We start from the raw sequence: 19,525 nt of genomic DNA on the forward strand, positions 1-19,525 counted from the left end.
TTATCATAGTAATTAACTGCTTAATTTTCTTTTGCATGATTTCTGAACGCTTGAGACTATAAAATCAATTACACAACTGTATTAAATAAAGTAATAGCCATAGGTAACTGTCGAGAGCTACAATTGTAAAAATATATATTTAAATAAAGTTCTATTTTTTATCCCTATATAAGTTATTTGTCTTTGTTTATTGTGGATATGTAGGATTGTAAAAGTTTATGTTTATTTAGCGTTTTTCTTTCGATTTTGATTTCAAGCCGTTGCTGTTGAAATGGCGTCAGGTTCAGGTAAGAATCAAATAAGATAGCCTATGTGCAGCCTATTTATGAAACATTAGCCAGCAGAAGGCAATCGTTTACTTAGTTTATTCAATCATATTATAATTATTATTATTATTATTTTCAGCGCTTTCAGATTTGTTTAAAAGTGGCAATGAACACCAGGAAGAAACTGACGTAAAATGCTATATTTTACATACATTTTTATACATAGGCTAGATGGTGAAATGGCATGAATTAGGTAGTGTACAAATTGATTTTATATCACTACGAGCAAAAATGCTGCCTAAACCAAGCTGTAATAAGCTACAAAAATTAACCCATGACATATTTAGTTGTAATCTTGTATTATTCATGGAAAGTGACGTGAATAGGGAAAGCAGTGATCATAAACTAGCGCAAAAAAGTAAAAATAATGTAAAATCACATTTTCACTGACTGCAGACATGATGTAGGACAGTTCTCACCTTTCACTGTTTGATTTCAAGGCGTTGGTTTTTGAAATCGCATCACGTTCATGAATCAGATATATATTTATCAAATATGTGCTGCAATGTTTGCTCAATGATCTAAGTATTCATGAAATATTAGCCGACAGTGGGACATGTAGTCTACATCTCACATACATTTTTATACATATAAAACATATGAATATACATCAGATCGGTTATAGACTAACGTTACGTTTTTAAATTCGTTTTTGTTTTAATATGTATTTTACATATAGAATACATTTTTATGCGTATTATGAATACCACGCCCGGGGGGGGGGGGTAATCCAACGCTCTCCATTGACTTTGTAGAAACTGCCTCCTTTTCATTTCTGATTTCTAACAAAAACAGAACAATGAATAAAACCTGCTATGTTACAAGATGTACAAACAAGCTAAAAAAAAAAAAAACTACGTTTTTGTAAGCTGTCGACCCAAAAACAAGCGCTACAGGACACAAAAGTAGAATGCAAGTCAGAAATGACTAGTAGGCAGCTTCCAGCAATACAAAGTCAGTTGTGTGGGCGTGGCCTAAATGCGCTCTCTATATCAAAGTTGCTATACAGTATATTTAAGTTTCGTTTTTTTTAAGTTGCTAAATTTCAGTTTCGTTCAGTGTTGCCAACATATTAATTTGTTGCTAGATTTAGCAACTTTTCAGACTACCCTAGCAACTTTTTCTTTCCCAAAAAAGCACCTACAAATGTATCTATTTTTAAAATGTATTTGTCAATTTCTAGCAACTGTTGTGTCTCAAGTGACTCAAATGGTCAAAATGGCAAGCACATGAAGCTGTATATAATTGTCAAATCGCACAAGATATTAAAAAAATGTTTTAACATAATATTCTGCAAGTAATTGTGTGAATATTAGCCTTTATGAATGAAACTGTAGGCTACATATAAATCGTACATTGTGTGAAAAGGAGTTTTACTGCCTCTAGTGTTCATTTCAACTGGAAATTGCAGTGATACGTACATATAGGTACATAATTACGGATTTTGTTTATTTTATTTATTTATTTATTTATTTATTTTTTCAAAAATATGAATATTCTGAGTCTTCAGAGCAAAAACTATTTATTTTTTTGAGAGGAATAGATGCGATCACCATCTCCGTCCACTGTAAAAGCTCAGATCATGTGTGCAGTCTGTGCGCAAATTCAAAAATTGCCACCAAAGAAGCCTTATGCCAAATGTTTCTTATTTAAGGCTATGGAGGACCCTGCATGTCAAAAAATGATGCTAAAGGGTCCTGACCAAGCACCAATATGTGACGAGTCGGGAGTGAGAATGTGTTGGGATCACACACAGGATAGTAAAAGCCTGAAATCTTTTACCTTTCACATTTTTTTCAGTCCCCATGAGGAAAACAATTTATAAATCATACAAAATGTTGTTTTTGGTTAATGTACACATGCAGAAAGCTTTCTGTGAAGTTTGTGTTTAGGTGCAGGGAATAGAATATATAGTTTGTACAGTATAAACCCAACATGTGTGTGTTTGTGCTCTTTTTCAGTAAGTGATCTGAGGATTGTTCTGCTAGGAAAGAACGAATCTGAAAACAATGAAGTGGGAAACATTATACTGGGTACAACGGCGTTTCAGAGTAAAGCTCTGTCTTATTCACAGCATCTCAATGAGATAATCAGTGGAACGGTGGAGAAGAGACACATCAAAGTCATCAAAACTAACCTGCTGCAGTCAAATCTCTTACAGCCTCAGATAATAAAGGGAGTGAGAGAGTGTGTGTCTCTGTCTGCTCCAGGACCTCATTCGATCGCACTCATACTGCAGTATAATGACTTCACAGATGAGGACATGAAAAGAGTGAATTATGTGCTGAGCTTCTTCAGTAAGCAGGCCATTAAACACACAATAGTGGTGACAACTGATGAAGACTCATTTGCATCCAAAATCACCTCAAAGCTATGGAATAATGTTATTCATAATTTAATAAAGGAGTGTGGAGGAGGACATCTTAAGTTTGATTCAAGAAACTCAGGATGGCGCTCTGAGATTTTGAAAAGGACAGAGGAGATACTCAAGAAAGAACATGAAGAATTTCTCATCTGTAACATGTATGAAGATGGAGGTGATGGATCATCAGTGGATGAAGATCTGAGCAGATCTGGAGGTTCAGTCAGAGATGACGACAAACAGGAAGAGGATCCTGCTGAGAGCACAAAAACAGGACGTGGTGGAGGAGGTTAGTCAAAGTCATAGTCTTTCTGAATGATAAGAGACAGGAAATGACAGGGAGAAAAATGAGGAGCACTACTGTGTTTCTTAAACTAATATTTACTAATTTTTACTAATCCATTTTAGTTATGAAGTTGTAAATTATATATATTTTTTTTTTTATATATATATTGTTGGAATATTTATGGATGTATGTGTGTTTGTATTTGTTGGAAGGGGTGTTAGAAGTGATAGAAAGAGTATGACTCAAGTAAAGAGTAAAAAAAAAAAAAACGTAGTTTGCTGAAAAACTACTCAAGTTACTGCGTTACAAAGTACTTTAGTATTATTTTTCTATTTTTACCCAAAATGAGACGATGTGAGCATTATGGAGCAGGGTTAACCCTAACCCTCACACTCATGTACTGTAATGTCTGTTTCACAAGTGAGACCCAGGACAAATGCATCAGATATCACTACAGCTGAATAACATGCAGATAGAGACGCTTTGACTGATCAAAACGTGGGAGGACAATAAACACTCAGTTTGCAATACAACATTATTTGACATAGACTGAATCACAGTAAAGATTATTATAACAAATATTTTCTGTCTCACTTTGATAAGAGCAAACATGGAATCTGTTTCAAAACACGACTGATGGTATATAGTGATTTGGAGCAAGACATGACATTAGTCCAATAAATCATCATGTTTGATGCTATGTTATTACTACCAAGTATTGCTACTTAAGGAATAATTTTTATAATTGTAAATTTGAAATGTACATTCACGTATAAGATTGTGTGGCTGTTTTCAAGAAGGACAAAAGCAACAAAGTGTAAGTGAAGGTCTAAAACCATGTAACCGTGTAAAATAATATGGGGTATGGGTAAGGTTGGGCATTGCTTGAATGTTTATGATTCGGATCCTTGTCAGTTCCTAATTTTGATTCCAATAAGGTAAATAATAATAAATAAATAAATAAATTAAAAATTAAAAGTCTTTGATACCATTCACATTTATTCTAACTCTTATTGCAGAATATTTCCTTGTTAGCTGAATACAATGAATAAAAATCAACAGGTTAAACTTACACAAGGATGTGTGTGCAGCAGGGAAAACACAGAAATGGGGGACAGAAATGTAACTTTTGTCTAACTGACAGGCTTTATTTTTTCATATGTATTTTAATTGGATAAGAAATCCAAACACACTGCTGGATGATAACCAATAATTTGTATTCTATAATATTTTTCTAATGACAATTTTAGGATTGGTTTATACAAACACATAATAAGGCAGAATAGTTTCTAAAAAAAAAAAGCTTGTCAAATTCATTTTTGTTAATGTGTGATTACAAAATTGAAAATCAGGCAAGTGCTTTTGGCTTGGAATTTAATTTACAAGCAGATTTTTTTCTCAACACCAGTATTATATCTGGAATAATTGTAATATTTCTTTACATATATTTATGAAAACCTGGTTTGATGAAGGGGATCTTTTGGTTGGACAGTTGTTGAATTCTCAGGTATATTTAATAAATTATGATTTTTTATTTATTTGTTTTTATTCATATTTCCATATAACCCCAAAAGAATATGCCTCTGTAATTTGAGCTATATCTTCTAGTATTGTGTTTTTATGTAGAGGTATTTCATACTCTAAACATGCTTCTTTACTTCACTCTGCTGACACTTTCTGTGGCAGAATTTGTTTTTCATCTAGCAAAAATAATAAATAAATAAAATAAATAAATAAATAGTGTTTATACATTTATTATTTCAAAAAGAAATTGTTAGTAAACCAAGTGCTATTTTCTGTTAGTCCAAGTTTATTGGAAATATTAATTGGAGGACAGTTTGGGTATTACCTAATAAATATCTCATTACAAATAAAATTAAAGAAATTTAGTTTAAGATACTGCACAAATGTTACCCTGCTAAGTATTTTTAACCAGATTTATTGAAGATATAAATGTAAGTTGTTCATCAATACCATCAAAACCTCATATTTTCTGGCATTGTCAATATACAAAGAGTTTATGGTGGATGTTTCTAGATTAATAATAATAATAATAATAATAATAATAAGTTATTACTTCTACTAGGACGTTTTGGACTTTCTGCATGAGAACGCCCTCCAGCTATTGAGTATAAATGAAACATGCACTGCATGAGAGTGTCTAGTGCGGTATTCTCCATAAAGTCTAGTTTTGGATATGAATAAATCATCCGGTCATACTCGATGGTCTGTCGAGGCGGCAATCCCTGAACCCGCTGGCGGACACCGGAAGTAAGGGATGCGTCAAGCTGAAGAAGGAGTCCTACCAGGCCTGGCTGGCTTGTGGGACTCCTGAGGCAGCTGACGGGTACCTGCAGGCCAAGCTGGCTGCAGCCCGAGTGGTTGTGGAGGCAAAAACTTGGGTCTGGGAGGAGGCCATGGAGAAAGACTATCTGTTGGCCTTGAAGAGATTCTGGCAAACCGTATGGCGCCTCAGGAGGGGGAAGCAGTGCCTTGCCAACACTGTTAACAGTGTTGACCTCAACTGGGGATATTGTTGGACGGTGGAAGGAATACTTTGAGGAGCTCCTCAATCCCACCGATATGTCATCCATTGAGGAAGCAGAGGCCGAGGGCTCGGAGGTGGACTTCTCCATCACCCAAACTGAAGTCACTGAGGTAGTTAAGAAGCTTCTTGGTGGCAAGGCTCTAGAGGTGGATGAAATCCGTCCTGAGTACCTCAAGTCCCTGGATGTTGTGGGGCTGTCTTGGCTGATACGCCTCTGCAGCAATGCGTGGCGGTCAGGGACATTGCCTCTGGAATGGCAGACCAGGGTGGTGGTCCCTCTTTTCAAGAAGGGGGACTGGAGGGTGTGTTCCAGCCAAAGGGGGATCACACTCCTCAGCCTTCCTAGGAAAGTTTATGCCAGGGAACTGGAATGGAGAATTCAGCCGATAATCGAACCTTGGATTCAGGCGTGGAACACTGGACCAGCTTTATACCCTCAAAGTGGTGCTGTAGGGTTCATGGGAGTTTGCCCAACCAATCCACGTGTGTTTTGTGGATTTGGATTTTGTGTTTTTGGGTGTGGCTTTCGTGCGTTTCTGTGGGGGGTTTTTGTGGGGTGTGGTGTGGGGGTATGTGTTTTGGGGGCTTTTGTTAAGGGCTGCGACCGGAGCAGGAGCTTGGTTCGCATTGCTAGCAGTAAGTCAGACTTGTTCCGGTACATGTTGGACTCCGGCAGGGCTGCCCTTTATCACAGGTTCTGTTCATTATTTTTATGGACAGGATTTCTAGGTGCAGCCAGGGGCCGGAGGGTGTCCAGTTTGGGGACCACATGATTTCATCTCTGCTTTTTGTAGATGATGTTGTCATGCTGGCTTCATCAGGCCAGGACTTTCAGAGTATGCTGGGACAGTTTGCAGCCAAGTGTGAATCAGCTGGGATGAGAATCAGCACCTCCAAGTCCGAGGCCATGGTTCTCAGCTGGCAAAGGGTGGCTTGTCCCCTTCAGGTTGGTGGAGAGCTCCTCCTGCCTCAAGTGGAGAAGTTCAAGTATCTTAGGGTCTTGTTCATGAGTGAGGGTAAGATTGAGAGGGAGATTGACAGGCAGATAGGTGCAGCTGCAGTGATGCGGTAGATGTACCTGTCTGTCATGGTAAAGATTTACCGGTCAATCTACGTTCTTACTCTTGCCAGAAAGGACAAGATCTTGGATACAGGCTGGGTAAGGGTAAGGAGTTTGGCCATTCGGGAAGACCTCAGAGTAGAGCCGCTGCTCCTCCACATCGAGAGGAGCCGGCTGAGGTGGCTCGGTCATCTGTTCCGGATGCCTCCTGGACGCCTTCCTGGGGAGGTGTTCCAGGCACATCCCACCGGGAGGAGGTCTGGGTAAGACCAAGGACATGCTGGAGGGACTATGTCCATGTACTATAAAACAAGTAAACCAAATAAACCAGGCTTATTTCAGTTAGTCTGACTCACTGTCAAATGATTTGGTTCCATAAAGCAAATTTAACATAGGCCTAGGTCAAGCCTACTCACTAGCTATGTTTCCATCACCCTCTTTTATGTGCATTTTGAAGTATCGCATCAGAAACGAGTGATGGAAATGACAAATTTCGGAAAGAAATACCTTAATTCACAAAAAAGTTTTTATGCTCGCTTGAGGTGGTTTTTGACTTGTGGAAAAAAGGCTTAATGCAAATAATGGGAGATGGAAACGCATTTAGCTTTAATGGTCTATCATGTTGGAAATTTGCCCTACACCAAACCCTACTCTAAACCTTCCCAATAGTGTGAAAGGGTTAGTTCACCCAAAAATGAAAATTAGACTGTGTTTTACTCGAGTCATCCTAGATGTATATGACTTTCTTCTTTCAGATGAATCCAGTCGGAGTTATATTTAAAATTGTCCTGGCTATTTCAAGCTCTATCATTGCAGTCAGCAGGTGTTGCAGTTAAGCAGTCTACAAGTCGTCAGATAAAGTGCACACATTCAAAATAAAACATGCCACACACAACTCCGGGGGGTGAATAAAGGCCTAATAAAAATGTAATAAACACTTTTCTCACACTTCCGGTATCTGTCATACAGGGAAGCCGTTCCGGCGGATAACACAGCACGTATGCGCAGCGTGCGTGTCTCTGAGATATGCTAGTGTCACGAATTTATTTATAGAAGGAAAGGAAGCAAAGTTTCCTTACTTTAGCGAAGGAAAACCAGTCTTCTCTTGGTTTATATTGAAATCCTCCAACATTTTTCTTTGCAAATCTTTGGTTTGTACTTCTAATTCATGACCAGTGTTTTGATTTGTTCTCTCTCCGCATTCGTCACTAATCACGCAACACCGATGTACTACGACATCTGCTGGTATGACTGTATGACAAATAACAGAAGTGAGAGAAAAGTGTTTATTACGTTTTAAATATGGATATTTTTCTTACAAAAATGCATGCATTCACTACAGAAGGTCTTTGGAGCTGTGTGCGGCACGTTTTATTTTGAATGTGCACACTTTATTTGAGGACTTGTGGACTGTTCAACTGCAACACCCGCTGACTGCAATGATAGAGCTTGAAATAGGCAGGACAATTTTTAATATATCTCTGACTGGATTCGTCTGATAGAAGAAAATCATATACACCTAGGATGACTCGATGGAGAGTAAAACACAAGCTCATTTTCATTTTTGGGTGACAAAACTGATATAAAAACTGCACCATTTGAACTTCCTTATATGTAGATTTGAACTGTTTTTTCGAACTGCGGTAACACAAGATTCAAACCAGAGCTCCTCACCTCTCAAGTATGTCTCCGTACTTCGTGAGCTTCCGAACAAACCTACCGTTGATGAAAACCCATATATATGAAGCTAGATATGTGTGATGCTAACATTCAAAAGCATCAGTTTTCAAATCTCCCAGCATATTAAAATAGTTTTTGAAGTCATAACATAATATTCTTCAAGTAATTGTGTGAAAATGAATGTTTATTAATCAAAACTCTGTAAATTTGTGTGAAAAAGAATAAAAGGTGTCTTAGTTTTACTGCCTCTAGTGTTCATTTCTTTTGGAAACTGCAGTGATATGTACTTACTGGGCATCTCACGAAAATATGTTTTTTGCCATGAGACCAGGTAGCAATTATGGCAACATGAAAATATTTTTGGTGAGTTTATAATGTAATTCATTTATTGTAATGTAATAATTGCTATTTCATTTTGAGCTCAAGATTTTATTATGTTTTGAGAATATTATTACATTATGAACATTTTATTATAAAAATAATGTAATACTTATTACATTATGTGCAGTTTTTACATTATGTGCAGTTATTACATTATAAATTGCTTCAGGTTATTTCAAGTCAGGTTTTGGACTTCCCTGTTTTTCCTCAGCTTACCGTGGTGTTGTGATTCGTCATATTCACGCAGCAGTGGTGATGAGCGTTTAGAGCACAGCTTAAAGAGGAGAAATAAATCTACATTTGAAATATTGGTCACAGTTTATTGGTCACTTTCTAAATAATAAAAGTATAATGCATCCATTAGCAATTATATATAAATAAATCGTTTTTTACCAATGCAAATATGTTAGAAACGATGCATCGCAATATAAATGACAACTTGTAGCCAATGCACATTTTTTGAAGCGATGCATCACATCGTTAACTGTTTGTGTGATGCACTGAGTGAATCGGGGAATCTTCTCATCCCTTATATATATATATATATATATAATTTAAGGAAGTGTACATTTGATACCAACACTGATGTATACTGTCTCTAAATATTGTTTTCAGTGACGACTACTGGAAAAGCGAAGCTGAACTTTGTGATGTGTGGAAATAATGCAACACTCAAGTCTTCAGTGTCTAAAGTCTTTCGAGGGACAGTCAATAAACAAAAGAATAAACTTTTACCGCAGAAAGAGAAGAGCAATGTGTGTGTGAAGAAAGAGGAGAAGACACATGGACGGCAGATCAGTGTAATAGAGCTTCCAGCTCTCTCTCGGCTCTCAGAGGAGGAAGTGATGCGTCAGACTCGCAACTGTGTGTCTCTCTGTGATCCTGGAGTTCATGTTTTCATCATTGTTACTCCTGTCAGTCCACTTACTAAGGAAGACAATGCAGAAATGGAGAAGATTAAAAGAATATTTAACTCTAAAGAGCATTTCATGGTGCTTTTCACTACTGAACTCAGTGTTGACAAAAAAATCACAGATTTTGTAGAATCTACAGAATCTCAGAAGATTGTGAGTCTCTATGGGAGTTGGCACAGTGTGATGGGGTTAAAGGACCAGAGAAGCTCAGAACAGATCTCAGCCCTGTTTGATTGTATAGAGAACATGAACACTGAACCCTATTCTCTTCAGATGTACATGAGAGCTCCAGAGAAGAGAGTCAGAGAAGAGCTAGAGGAGAAACTGAGTGTGAGAGACAATGAAATCAAAGAGTTACAGCAGAAGATTAAGACACTGGGTGAGTGGATTCATTTTTTTCTGGATTAAGAATCTTTGTGAGAATACATTTATAAACTCAATGGTTATTTCAGCTTATTTATAGTACAGTACAATACATCTTACACTGGGATAGCCATAATTGCAGTAAGCAATTTTTGAAAAATTCTGTTGAAAAGTGGATTGGAACGAGCAAAAAAAAAAAAAAAAACACTTGCAACCAATCAGCAGTAAGGGGCGAATACACTCATGATGGAGGAGAGAGAGCTCAGTGCAAAAAATTAACATTAGCAGAATGACTATAGAAAGAGAGAGAGATGGCAGAGAAAATACAAAAGAGAAAAACAATCTAAGATATCTAACTTTTTAAAAGTAAGTGTCATGATCAGGCAGACATGAATTAGGACCCGCGTTAATATCAAAGAAGAGTCATTTCATGTCGTTGCTAATATTTTTTTCTGAAAAAAGTTAGACACGAATAGTGATGAAAGCAAAATATTAAATGTCATGGATGAATATTTACTGAGTAATCCAGTAATCCAATATTTTTGGGGTTGTTCAAAATGCCAATTTTCACCCGAGATTCATAGGCCTTATTGCAGAGGGTTAAAAATGACTTCAGAAAGATGGCAGCAGCATAATGTTATGTATATTACATTATGTGTTGTATTAATTATGTTATGTATTAATACAAAGTAGTATTCTTTGTTCAGAGTATTCTTAAAGATTTTTTTTCTAAAATTTGCATGCCTATAACTCAAGAAGTATTAAAGATTTAAGACATGTCATTTCACTCAGTGGCCATCTTTGAAATGCCTCTCAGGCACGCAAGTTGAAATGGGGAAACATCAAGTTCTTAAAAACTGTTGAGAATCCTTCGTATTCTATTCATATCACACAGATACATTTTCTACGTTTATTTATGCTTTGATTGCATGAAAACAATGTCTCATGTGGTGCAGTTAGTGGATACTCTCCAAAATGGCGCTAGGGTGGTGGGGTGGAGATGAATTGCATACAATGAATTTTTATTTGCATACAAACAGCATTCTCATAGCTTCATAAAATTATGGTTGAACCCCTAATGTCACATGGATTATTTTAACAATCCCCTTGCTATGTTTCTGGACGTTGATGGTGTTCATTACATTGCTGTCTATGGGAGGGTCAGAGAGCTGTCAGTATGCAGAAAAAATATCTTAATTTGTGTTCCGAAGACCAACTAAGCTTTTATGGGTTTGGAACAACATGTAATTAAGTGATTAATGACAAAATGTTCATTTTGGGGTGGAGTAACCCTTTAAAAATTATGATTCCAAAAGAAAAGTTTCAGAACCAGAATTTAAAATCACATAAAGATAACTATAATGCTTCTTGAGTTACAGGCACACAAACTTTGGAAAAATATGACACTCAGACAGTTATGTTTAGACAGAAGGAAACAAGCTACAACTCTAGTTCCAACGTTATTTGTTCTTTAAACATTCCTCTTTAAAAGAAAATAAGTATAATTTTTGCAAAGTGACCTACATTTGGTTTTTGATCACTGAAAATTTGCACATTTTAACGATTTTCTCCTGGAACCATACTGAAATTCCAATGTCTCTGGAACCGAACCATATAGAGCCTTAAAAATTAAGATGCCCAAAGGAAAGTTTGTTAGGACCCAATATCTAAAAGGGCAATGAGATATATTTACATGTAATACTTCTTGAGTTACAGGCATGCAAACTTTAGAGCAAAAAACTTGAAAGTGCTGTTTCCCCAGTTTTGAAAGGTCACTATTGGCACATAATGCAAGAGAGATTGCTAAAATCACATAAAATCACACAAAAACATTGTGAATGCAGCATTAATCTATATTCAAATCAAACTGTTAAACTAGTTTATTCATTTGACACAGTTCCAGAGGGTGTGAAGCTGAATCTGGTTGTGTGTGGGAGTAACAGTGAATTAAAATCCTTCATATCAAACCTGATCCTGAAGCAGAGCGAGGGAAGATCAGAGCTCAGCTCAGAGTGTGTGAGGAGAGACGTGGAGCTTGATGGACTTCTGATCAGTCTGGTGGAGCTTCCAGCTCTGTTCAACACTCAGCTCTCAGAGGAGGAAGTGATGCGTCAGACTCACCGCTGTGTGTCTCTCTGTCATCCTGGAGTTCACGCTTTCCTCCTCATCCTTCCTGATGGTCCAATTAATAATGAAGACAAAGCAGAAACTGAGAGGATCCAGAGGATATTCAGCTCAAGAATTAACAAGCACATCATGATCCTCATAAAGCAGAATTCAGAGCATCAGACAGCAGAACTAAATGAAGAAACTCAGCCTGTCATTGAGAGTTTTGGAGGACGACGACATTTCGTTGGACCAAACACACAAGGGTCTGAGCTGGTGGAGAAACTAGAGGAGATGGTTGCAGAAAATAGTGGCGATTGCTTCTCAACAGAGACATTGTTGGATGCACAGATGGAAAAACTGCAGAAATTTGAAGAAATGAAGAGGAGAATCCATTCTTTAGAGACGTGGTTTCAGACACAAGGTAATGATGAGAAAATATAAAAGAATTAAACACTTTTCATGATTGTTAAAGTAAAAAACAATAAGCTTATATGCAGAATTCAAAACAAATGATGCTTCAGTATAAATTATATACAATTTGCAGTCTTTACTTGAAGTTATTTTCTTTGATCTATCTTTAGATCCAAGAAACAGAGAAGATGAACTGAGGATTGTGCTGCTGGGAAAAACTGGAGTTGGGAAGAGTTCAACTGGAAACACCATCTTAGGAACAGAAGCATATATATCAGACTTTTCTGGAAAGTCTGTTACTAAAGTGTGTCAGAAAGAGACACATGAAATCAACAGAAGACAAATTACTGTGATCGACACTCCAGGACTGTTTGATACTGAACTCAGTAATGATGAAATCCAGAGAGAAATCAGAAACTGCATCTCCATGATCCTGCCTGGACCACATGTGTTTCTCTTACTGATTCCACTGGGACGATTTACTCAAGAGGAAGAGAAATCAGTGAAGATCATCCGAGAGACGTTTGGTGAAAACTCATTAACGTACACCATAGTGCTGTTTACCAATGGAGACAAACTGAAGAACAAAACCATTGAACATTTCTTGGCAAACACTGGATCTGCTCTTAAAAACCTCATTGCTGAGTGTGGAAACAGATTCCATGTGTTTAATAATGAGACCAAAGACCGAACACAGGTGACTGATCTACTGCAGAAGATAGACGAAATGGTGAAAGCAAATGGAGGGAGTTACTACTCATGTAAGATGTTCAGAGAGATGGAAAGAGAAATACAAGAAAAACAAAAGAATATACTGACAGAGAAAGCAGATCAATTGAACAGAGAAAAAGAAGAACTGATAAAGAAACATAAAGAAGAGAAAAAGAAGTTGAAGAAAAAGATGGAAGAAGATCATGAGAAAGAGAAAAAGAGAAGAGAAGAGGAGTGTAAAGAGAGAGAAGATCGATATAAAAGAGACATTAAAGACATAGAGGAACAAGAGAGAAAGATACGAGAGGAGCTGAAGAGAGAACGAGAGGAATGGGAGAAACAGAAACAACAGGAAAGACAAAGAAGAGAAGAAGAGGAGGAGAAAAGAAGGAAGAAAGAACAGGCAATGTGGGATGAATATAATCAGAGACTTAAACAAGAGATGGAGAGAACGAAGATGATGATGAAGGAAGAAAGACAGAATCGTGATACAGAGAGAAAGAGAATAGAAGAAGAATATATAGCAGAACAGTATAAAAGAGACATTAAAGACATAGAGGACCAAGAGAGAAAGATACGAGAGGAGCTGAAGAGAGAACGAGAGGAATGGGAGAAACAGAAACAACAGGAAAGACAAAGAGAAGAAGAAGAAGAAGAAGAAGAAGAGAAAGAAACACATATATTTAATGAACTTCATACAGGAACTCCTGATGCCCAGCACCCAAACAGTGAGTCAAACAATAACCAGCTATTTTTTTAATTAATTTGCAAAAAAATAAAAAAATAAAAAAAAAAAGGGAATAAACTATACCTTTATTTTACTATACTTTGCTGCTCAGCAGTTTATGTGGTTGCTATATTGTTGAGGAAATGTATCACTAGTTTATATTAATTAATTATGACTAGCAGCATTTTAGGATTTAGATTAGTTTAGTTACAGTGGGGCCCCCTTAATGATTTTGTGACTGTGCGATTAACAGAATTTTAGTTTCATTTTTGAATTCGGCTTCCACCAATTATGAAAACGCAATGCCACATTCCATTCTGTCCCTTTGAGTTGGTGCGCTGTCACCCTTCAATATAAAATCCATATCAGTCAAATCATGAAATGTGATACTGAAGTTAAAAGCGTATTGTTTTGCGAAAGAGACACCATTCCTCAGGCGGTTTTATGTGCACAAGATCAGAGATGAAGGGAAACACGGACAAGTACAGGTTGCTTTGGGATTCAGGTGTGTGTGCTTAAATTGACAAATACACACAGAAATATGTCCAAATGTCCGCATTGTGAGTTTTCACGTAAACACAGTCAGTAATGCCTTATGTGAACATAAACACTTCCGAACGTAATCAAATGCATCTTGGTATATTAAATCTGTGCATTAGGTTTTGGGGGGGGGGGGGGGGGGGGGCAGCTTACGTCGAGCATGAAATCAGCCGCGTACCGGCAAAACACTGAGAACACACAACAATCCTGACGAGTCACAGCAATAGAGCGGAGGCGCCAAAGCTCGGCCGGAAACTTCTGAAACTGATGAAGATTTACAGAAAATTGCCGTTGTTTTCAAATAAATAATTTTACATACTTATTCCCAACACTTTATTAAGCTTTATGTCACATCTCAGATGACAAGGGATCAACTTATAATCAGATTTATATTAATTAGGCCGTGGACTCATTCTCTCAGCCTTGGTATGCAGAGCATTCACAGCTTATGTGGACGGAACACCACTGTTTTGTAGATGCAAACATGTAAACAAACTGTTGTCACAATTATGAATATGGGACTGCTGATATAAACTTCTTGTATTTTATTTGTACAATAAGCAGAATAATTACAACATGAATCATGAAGCTAGCGGTGTCAGAATGCCAATCAATCAAATCCAAGGCAAAATGCAACCAATAGCAATGCATTATGACAACGATGTCTCAGATAATCTAACGGCAGATAAAAGTAAATGATAAATGAAAGAGAGATCGTTACAAATACACTGAACACAGAAGCTCAAGCGCGTTACTCACGCACATTTCTTATTTTTGGTTTTAATAGCGGCTGAACATGCACATTTGAGAGTCTCCTCCTTTTAAAGGGATAGTTCACCCAAAAATGAAAATTCTTATTCGTTCCAAACCCATAAGACCTTCGTTCATCTTTGGAAGTCAAATTAAGATATTTTGATGAAATCTGAGAGCTTTCTGACCCTACATAGACAGCATCACAACTGAAATGTTCCCAGGTCTAGAGATTTTTGTACACAAAGAAAACTAATATTTATTCAACAATTCTTCTCCGAGAAATTACGTCTTTCATCATTTTGGAGAATACCCAAGAGCATAATCAGCGGTTTAGAAACCCACTTAAAGGCACATATCGCCACCTACTGCATGACACAGGATTGGATAAGGATCAGGCTTAGAAGAGACGATACAGATCAGTTAAAAAAAACGCTTGATCGGACCCAATCCGGATCCTTGAGATTGCCTCGTGACATCCCTAATTTAAACACAGGGAATATTCAGAGCAGACAGTTAGCTTTGTTTGATATAATGGGGTAAGAGACCTGTATAATGGATAGGGAAGCAATGACCCAGAAAAAAACCTGTTAAAATTTAATAGTTAACTAATAGTTAAAATATTAGGTTTGAGTCAAACACTTGTTGGTCAGAGTCCCAAATTTAATACATTTTTGTTCATCTGTAAACTCTATTATTGTCATTTTCAGGTGATGAAACGGATCCAGAATGTTTGAGAATCTTGCTGTTCGGGAGGACAGGAAGTGGAAAGTCAGCAACAGGAAATACTATCCTCGGAAAAAATGTGTTTTACAGTAAGGACAGTTCATGTTTAGTGACCACTGCTTGTACAAAGGTCATCGGTGAAGTTGATGGTCGGTCAGTAGCTGTTATTGATACTCCAGGACTCTTTGACCCCTCCCTGACAAACGAACAAGTGCAGGAAGAAATAATGAAATGCATTTCACTGACAGCACCTGGACCTCATGTGTTCATCACTGTGTTTAATATGGGAAAAATCACCAAGGAGGAGAAAGACACTTTAGAAATGATAACGAAGATCTTTGGCCCAGAAGCAGCAGATTTCAGCATTGTTCTCTACACCAGAGGAGACAAATTAAAAAAACAAACAATAGAACAATATGTAGAGAAATATAAAAACGATGAACTCGACAATCTGATCAGAGATTGTGGAAACAGATTCCTGGCTTTTAACAATACAGAAACACAAGATCGGGCACAAGTTAAGCAGCTGTTAAATATAATAGAAGAAATGAAGAAATCTAAGCAGGGCAGATATTTCACTAATGAGATGTTTGAGGAGGCAGCGGTCTCCTTTGAACAGAGAATGAAAATGCTAAAAGAAAATGAAAGAAAAAATCAGGCTCAAGTTAATGAATTCACAGCCAAATATGACATGGAACACAAAATCATGAGAAAAAGACTGGAAGAGAAAAAACGACGGACAGATGAGGAAAGAGAGAGACTGAAAAAGAAGTTCAGAGAACAAGAGGAATCACTCAGGAGAGAGTTTGAGGAGAAAGACAAATCAGAGCAAGAGAAGCAAGAGATCGAGGATCAGAAACAATCAGAGCTGAAAAAACAGCAAAGTGACGAATATGATCAAAGAATAGAGGAGATGAAGAGAGAAAATGAAGATCAGAGAATCCAGTATGAGAATCAGCAAAAAGAAAGAGAAGAAGAAGATAAAACGAGAGAAGAAAAATATAAACGAGATCAAGAAAAGATGAAATATGATCATCAACTCATCATGTCAGAGTTAAGAATGAAACAGGAAGAGGAAATAAAAAAGAGAGATTCAGAGGAGCGAATAAGGAGGAAACAAGTAGAGAAAGAGAGAGAAGAATGGAAGAGAAAATTAAAAGAGGCTGAAAATGACGAAGAGACCAAACGACAGCAGAGGGAATGGGAGGAAGAGAAGAAACGACAGATGAGTGAACAAAAGGAAGAGGAAAGAAAGAGGAAAGAGAGGCACAAGGAACAGCTGAGAGAAAAACAAGAAGAACTGGAGAACAAGGAGAAGAAATTTGAAAGAGAGAGAGAAGAAGAAAGACAAAACAGAGAGGAGGAGAAACAGCAACGGATAAGAGAGAGAGAACAGAAATATAGAGAATATGAAGAAAAGAAAGACAAAATGGAGAGACATTATGAAAAGCTGGAGCAAGAGAGAAAAGAAGAATGGAAGAACAGAAAACAAGAGGATGAAGAGAGACGAGTGGCAAAGAGAAAGAGATGGGAGAAAATGATGGAAGATCTGAAACAAGAGCAAAAGGAGGAGATCAGGAGAAGAGAAAGAGAGGAGAAAGAAAGAATAGACAGAAAAGAAAAAGCGTGTGATGAAATGAAACAGACACATGAAGAGGAAATAGAGAAGATGAAGAATGATCATGATGATGAAACTAGAGCACAAGAAGAGGAACTGAATTATTTCAGAGAGAAAGCTGATCAGAGCGTTCAAGAGCTGAAGAACAAGATAGCCGAAACCTATGAGGAGGAAAAATTAAGAAGGGAAAAAAGCTCATGTCATGTCATGTGAAACATGTTTGAAAAATTATTGAGAAGTCAAATGACTAGAGACCTAATGTCTTTCTCTCTAGCATAAGTGAGCTACTGTATCTGTCTTCACGTAATCTGGGATTTATTCATTCATGCTCATTTAATTATATAACCATTCATTGAATTATTCATTGTAATCACATTATCAGTTCTCAAACATTTTAACCATTTAGTCATTTATTATTTGCCTTTTATATTTTCCTTGCTTTTATTGTCCACTACAGCATCAATACTCTGCTCAGTGCCGCTGACAAAAACAACAACAACAACAACAACAAATGTGTTTATTAATGTTTTTATTTCAGTACATGGCCAATATAATCATATGAAAGCATTCAAACCACAATATGTAACATTTACATATGGCAACTGCAAAGTATCCAGTGTGTAAACAACAACATTTATGCACTAAAGCCATATTTTTAAACATGTTGAGCATTGCTTTAAATGTGCTTTAAATGCATTCTCCCATCCGTTGTCAATCGCAAAATCCACCACACAATTCATATTGAAATGAATTGAAACTACTAGCTCTGTGCTAGTGGACATACACCATTATGACTGTGTGTTTCAAAGAATATTTGTCTTCAAGAGTAAGAGAGTGTCACCATTTTAAGGTTTTAAACATCACAGGACGATGTTGTGAAGCAGTCATTTTCTATGGCTATTGCTTTGTTGGATTTGCTGGTCAGACAAAGGAAAGACAAAGTAGCGATGAAAAAGCCAGTGAAGTCAGACTGAGCACTGAAACTCCAGTAGAAAACAACTAAGCACTCCTGCTTTCTTTCTGCTATTTAACACATGATTGTTAATGACCGTTTTGAATACAGGTTAACGGGTTTTGGGGATCAGACAAAATAATATTTTCTGACAGGATCTGGCGTCTGGGGTTGGATTGAATATTGCAACTCAATGTAACACGGGTCACAATGATACTTATTTTCTGGTAACTAACAAAAAATAAAAAAGTTTTTCCATTAATAAAGATCACGTGATTCTGTTATTTTTTCATAACTGGGATTCTAAAATGCATTTTATAAAGCATTTAACAATATAAACACATTTTCAAGTTATCTTTCTTTTTTAAGAAATATTATTCACCATTAAAAGTGTTAATCACAAAACAAGCTGCTCCTGCATGAGCACTGCCAATCACAAATGTTGCTTTTTAGACTATATAATTGCTTTCAAAATATTGAATAATTGTACTGAGCATGCAGAAAGTCATTTGTAACATAAATAAAACTCTGTTAAATCCTATAGATAAACTTGTATGTACAAGACTACTGCTACTTTACAAGTTAATTAAGCATTTTAAACTCTTTTAAAACTGTTTTACAACTTTGCAAGGACACTCTGGCGCTTCTGACTCACAGTCTGTAAGTATGTTTACATATTTAAAGAATTTGCCACTGATGATTCAAAATTGAGTTTTTAGCAGTAGAGTAGCACTTGTTGTTTGTTGTTTCTCCGATCACAAATGCAGACATGGTTTTATGTTAACGCAGTGCTATACAAAACACGTAAAAAAGACAGTATAAGTCATTATAATCAGTAATTATGTCCCCACTGGATGAAACAAATGATTGTAATGGGTATTTCAAAAGACGGCATCACAGTATTGTAAGGTGCATAACATTTTGTTCACATGCGTGAGGCATTTAGCCTATCACAACTCACTGGATAGCTGGCCAATCAGAGCACACCTCACTTTTCAGAACTATGAGCTTTGTAAAAATCTACTCATTTCAGAAGGGAAACAATAATGTTATGTGGAACA

The 19,525-nt window shown here is 36.8% G+C and overlaps 2 protein-coding genes across 2 annotated transcripts; both read left to right on the forward strand.

The window, feature by feature from the left end:
• The first annotated feature begins 228 nt into the window (after positions 1–228).
• Positions 229–13,465, forward strand: LOC109062234 (GTPase IMAP family member 8-like). Its single transcript, XM_042749512.1, has 6 exons — positions 229–287; positions 2,288–2,977; positions 9,259–9,936; positions 11,818–12,450; positions 12,611–13,385; positions 13,450–13,465. Exons 1-6 carry the CDS (start codon positions 272–274, stop codon positions 13,463–13,465), a joined length of 2,808 nt encoding a protein of 935 aa, XP_042605446.1. The 5' UTR covers positions 229–271.
• On the forward strand, positions 13,382–18,730 carry LOC122134101 (vicilin-like seed storage protein At2g18540). The gene is made up of 2 exons (XM_042748730.1): positions 13,382–13,879; positions 15,879–18,730. Exons 1-2 carry the CDS (start codon positions 13,558–13,560, stop codon positions 17,723–17,725), a joined length of 2,169 nt encoding a protein of 722 aa, XP_042604664.1. The 5' UTR covers positions 13,382–13,557; the 3' UTR covers positions 17,726–18,730.
• Positions 18,731–19,525: the final 795 nt, after the last annotated feature.

The sequence above is a fragment of the Cyprinus carpio genome, chromosome B22 (genome assembly GCF_018340385.1).
Source record: "Cyprinus carpio isolate SPL01 chromosome B22, ASM1834038v1, whole genome shotgun sequence".
Classification (NCBI taxonomy): domain Eukaryota; kingdom Metazoa; phylum Chordata; class Actinopteri; order Cypriniformes; family Cyprinidae; genus Cyprinus; species Cyprinus carpio.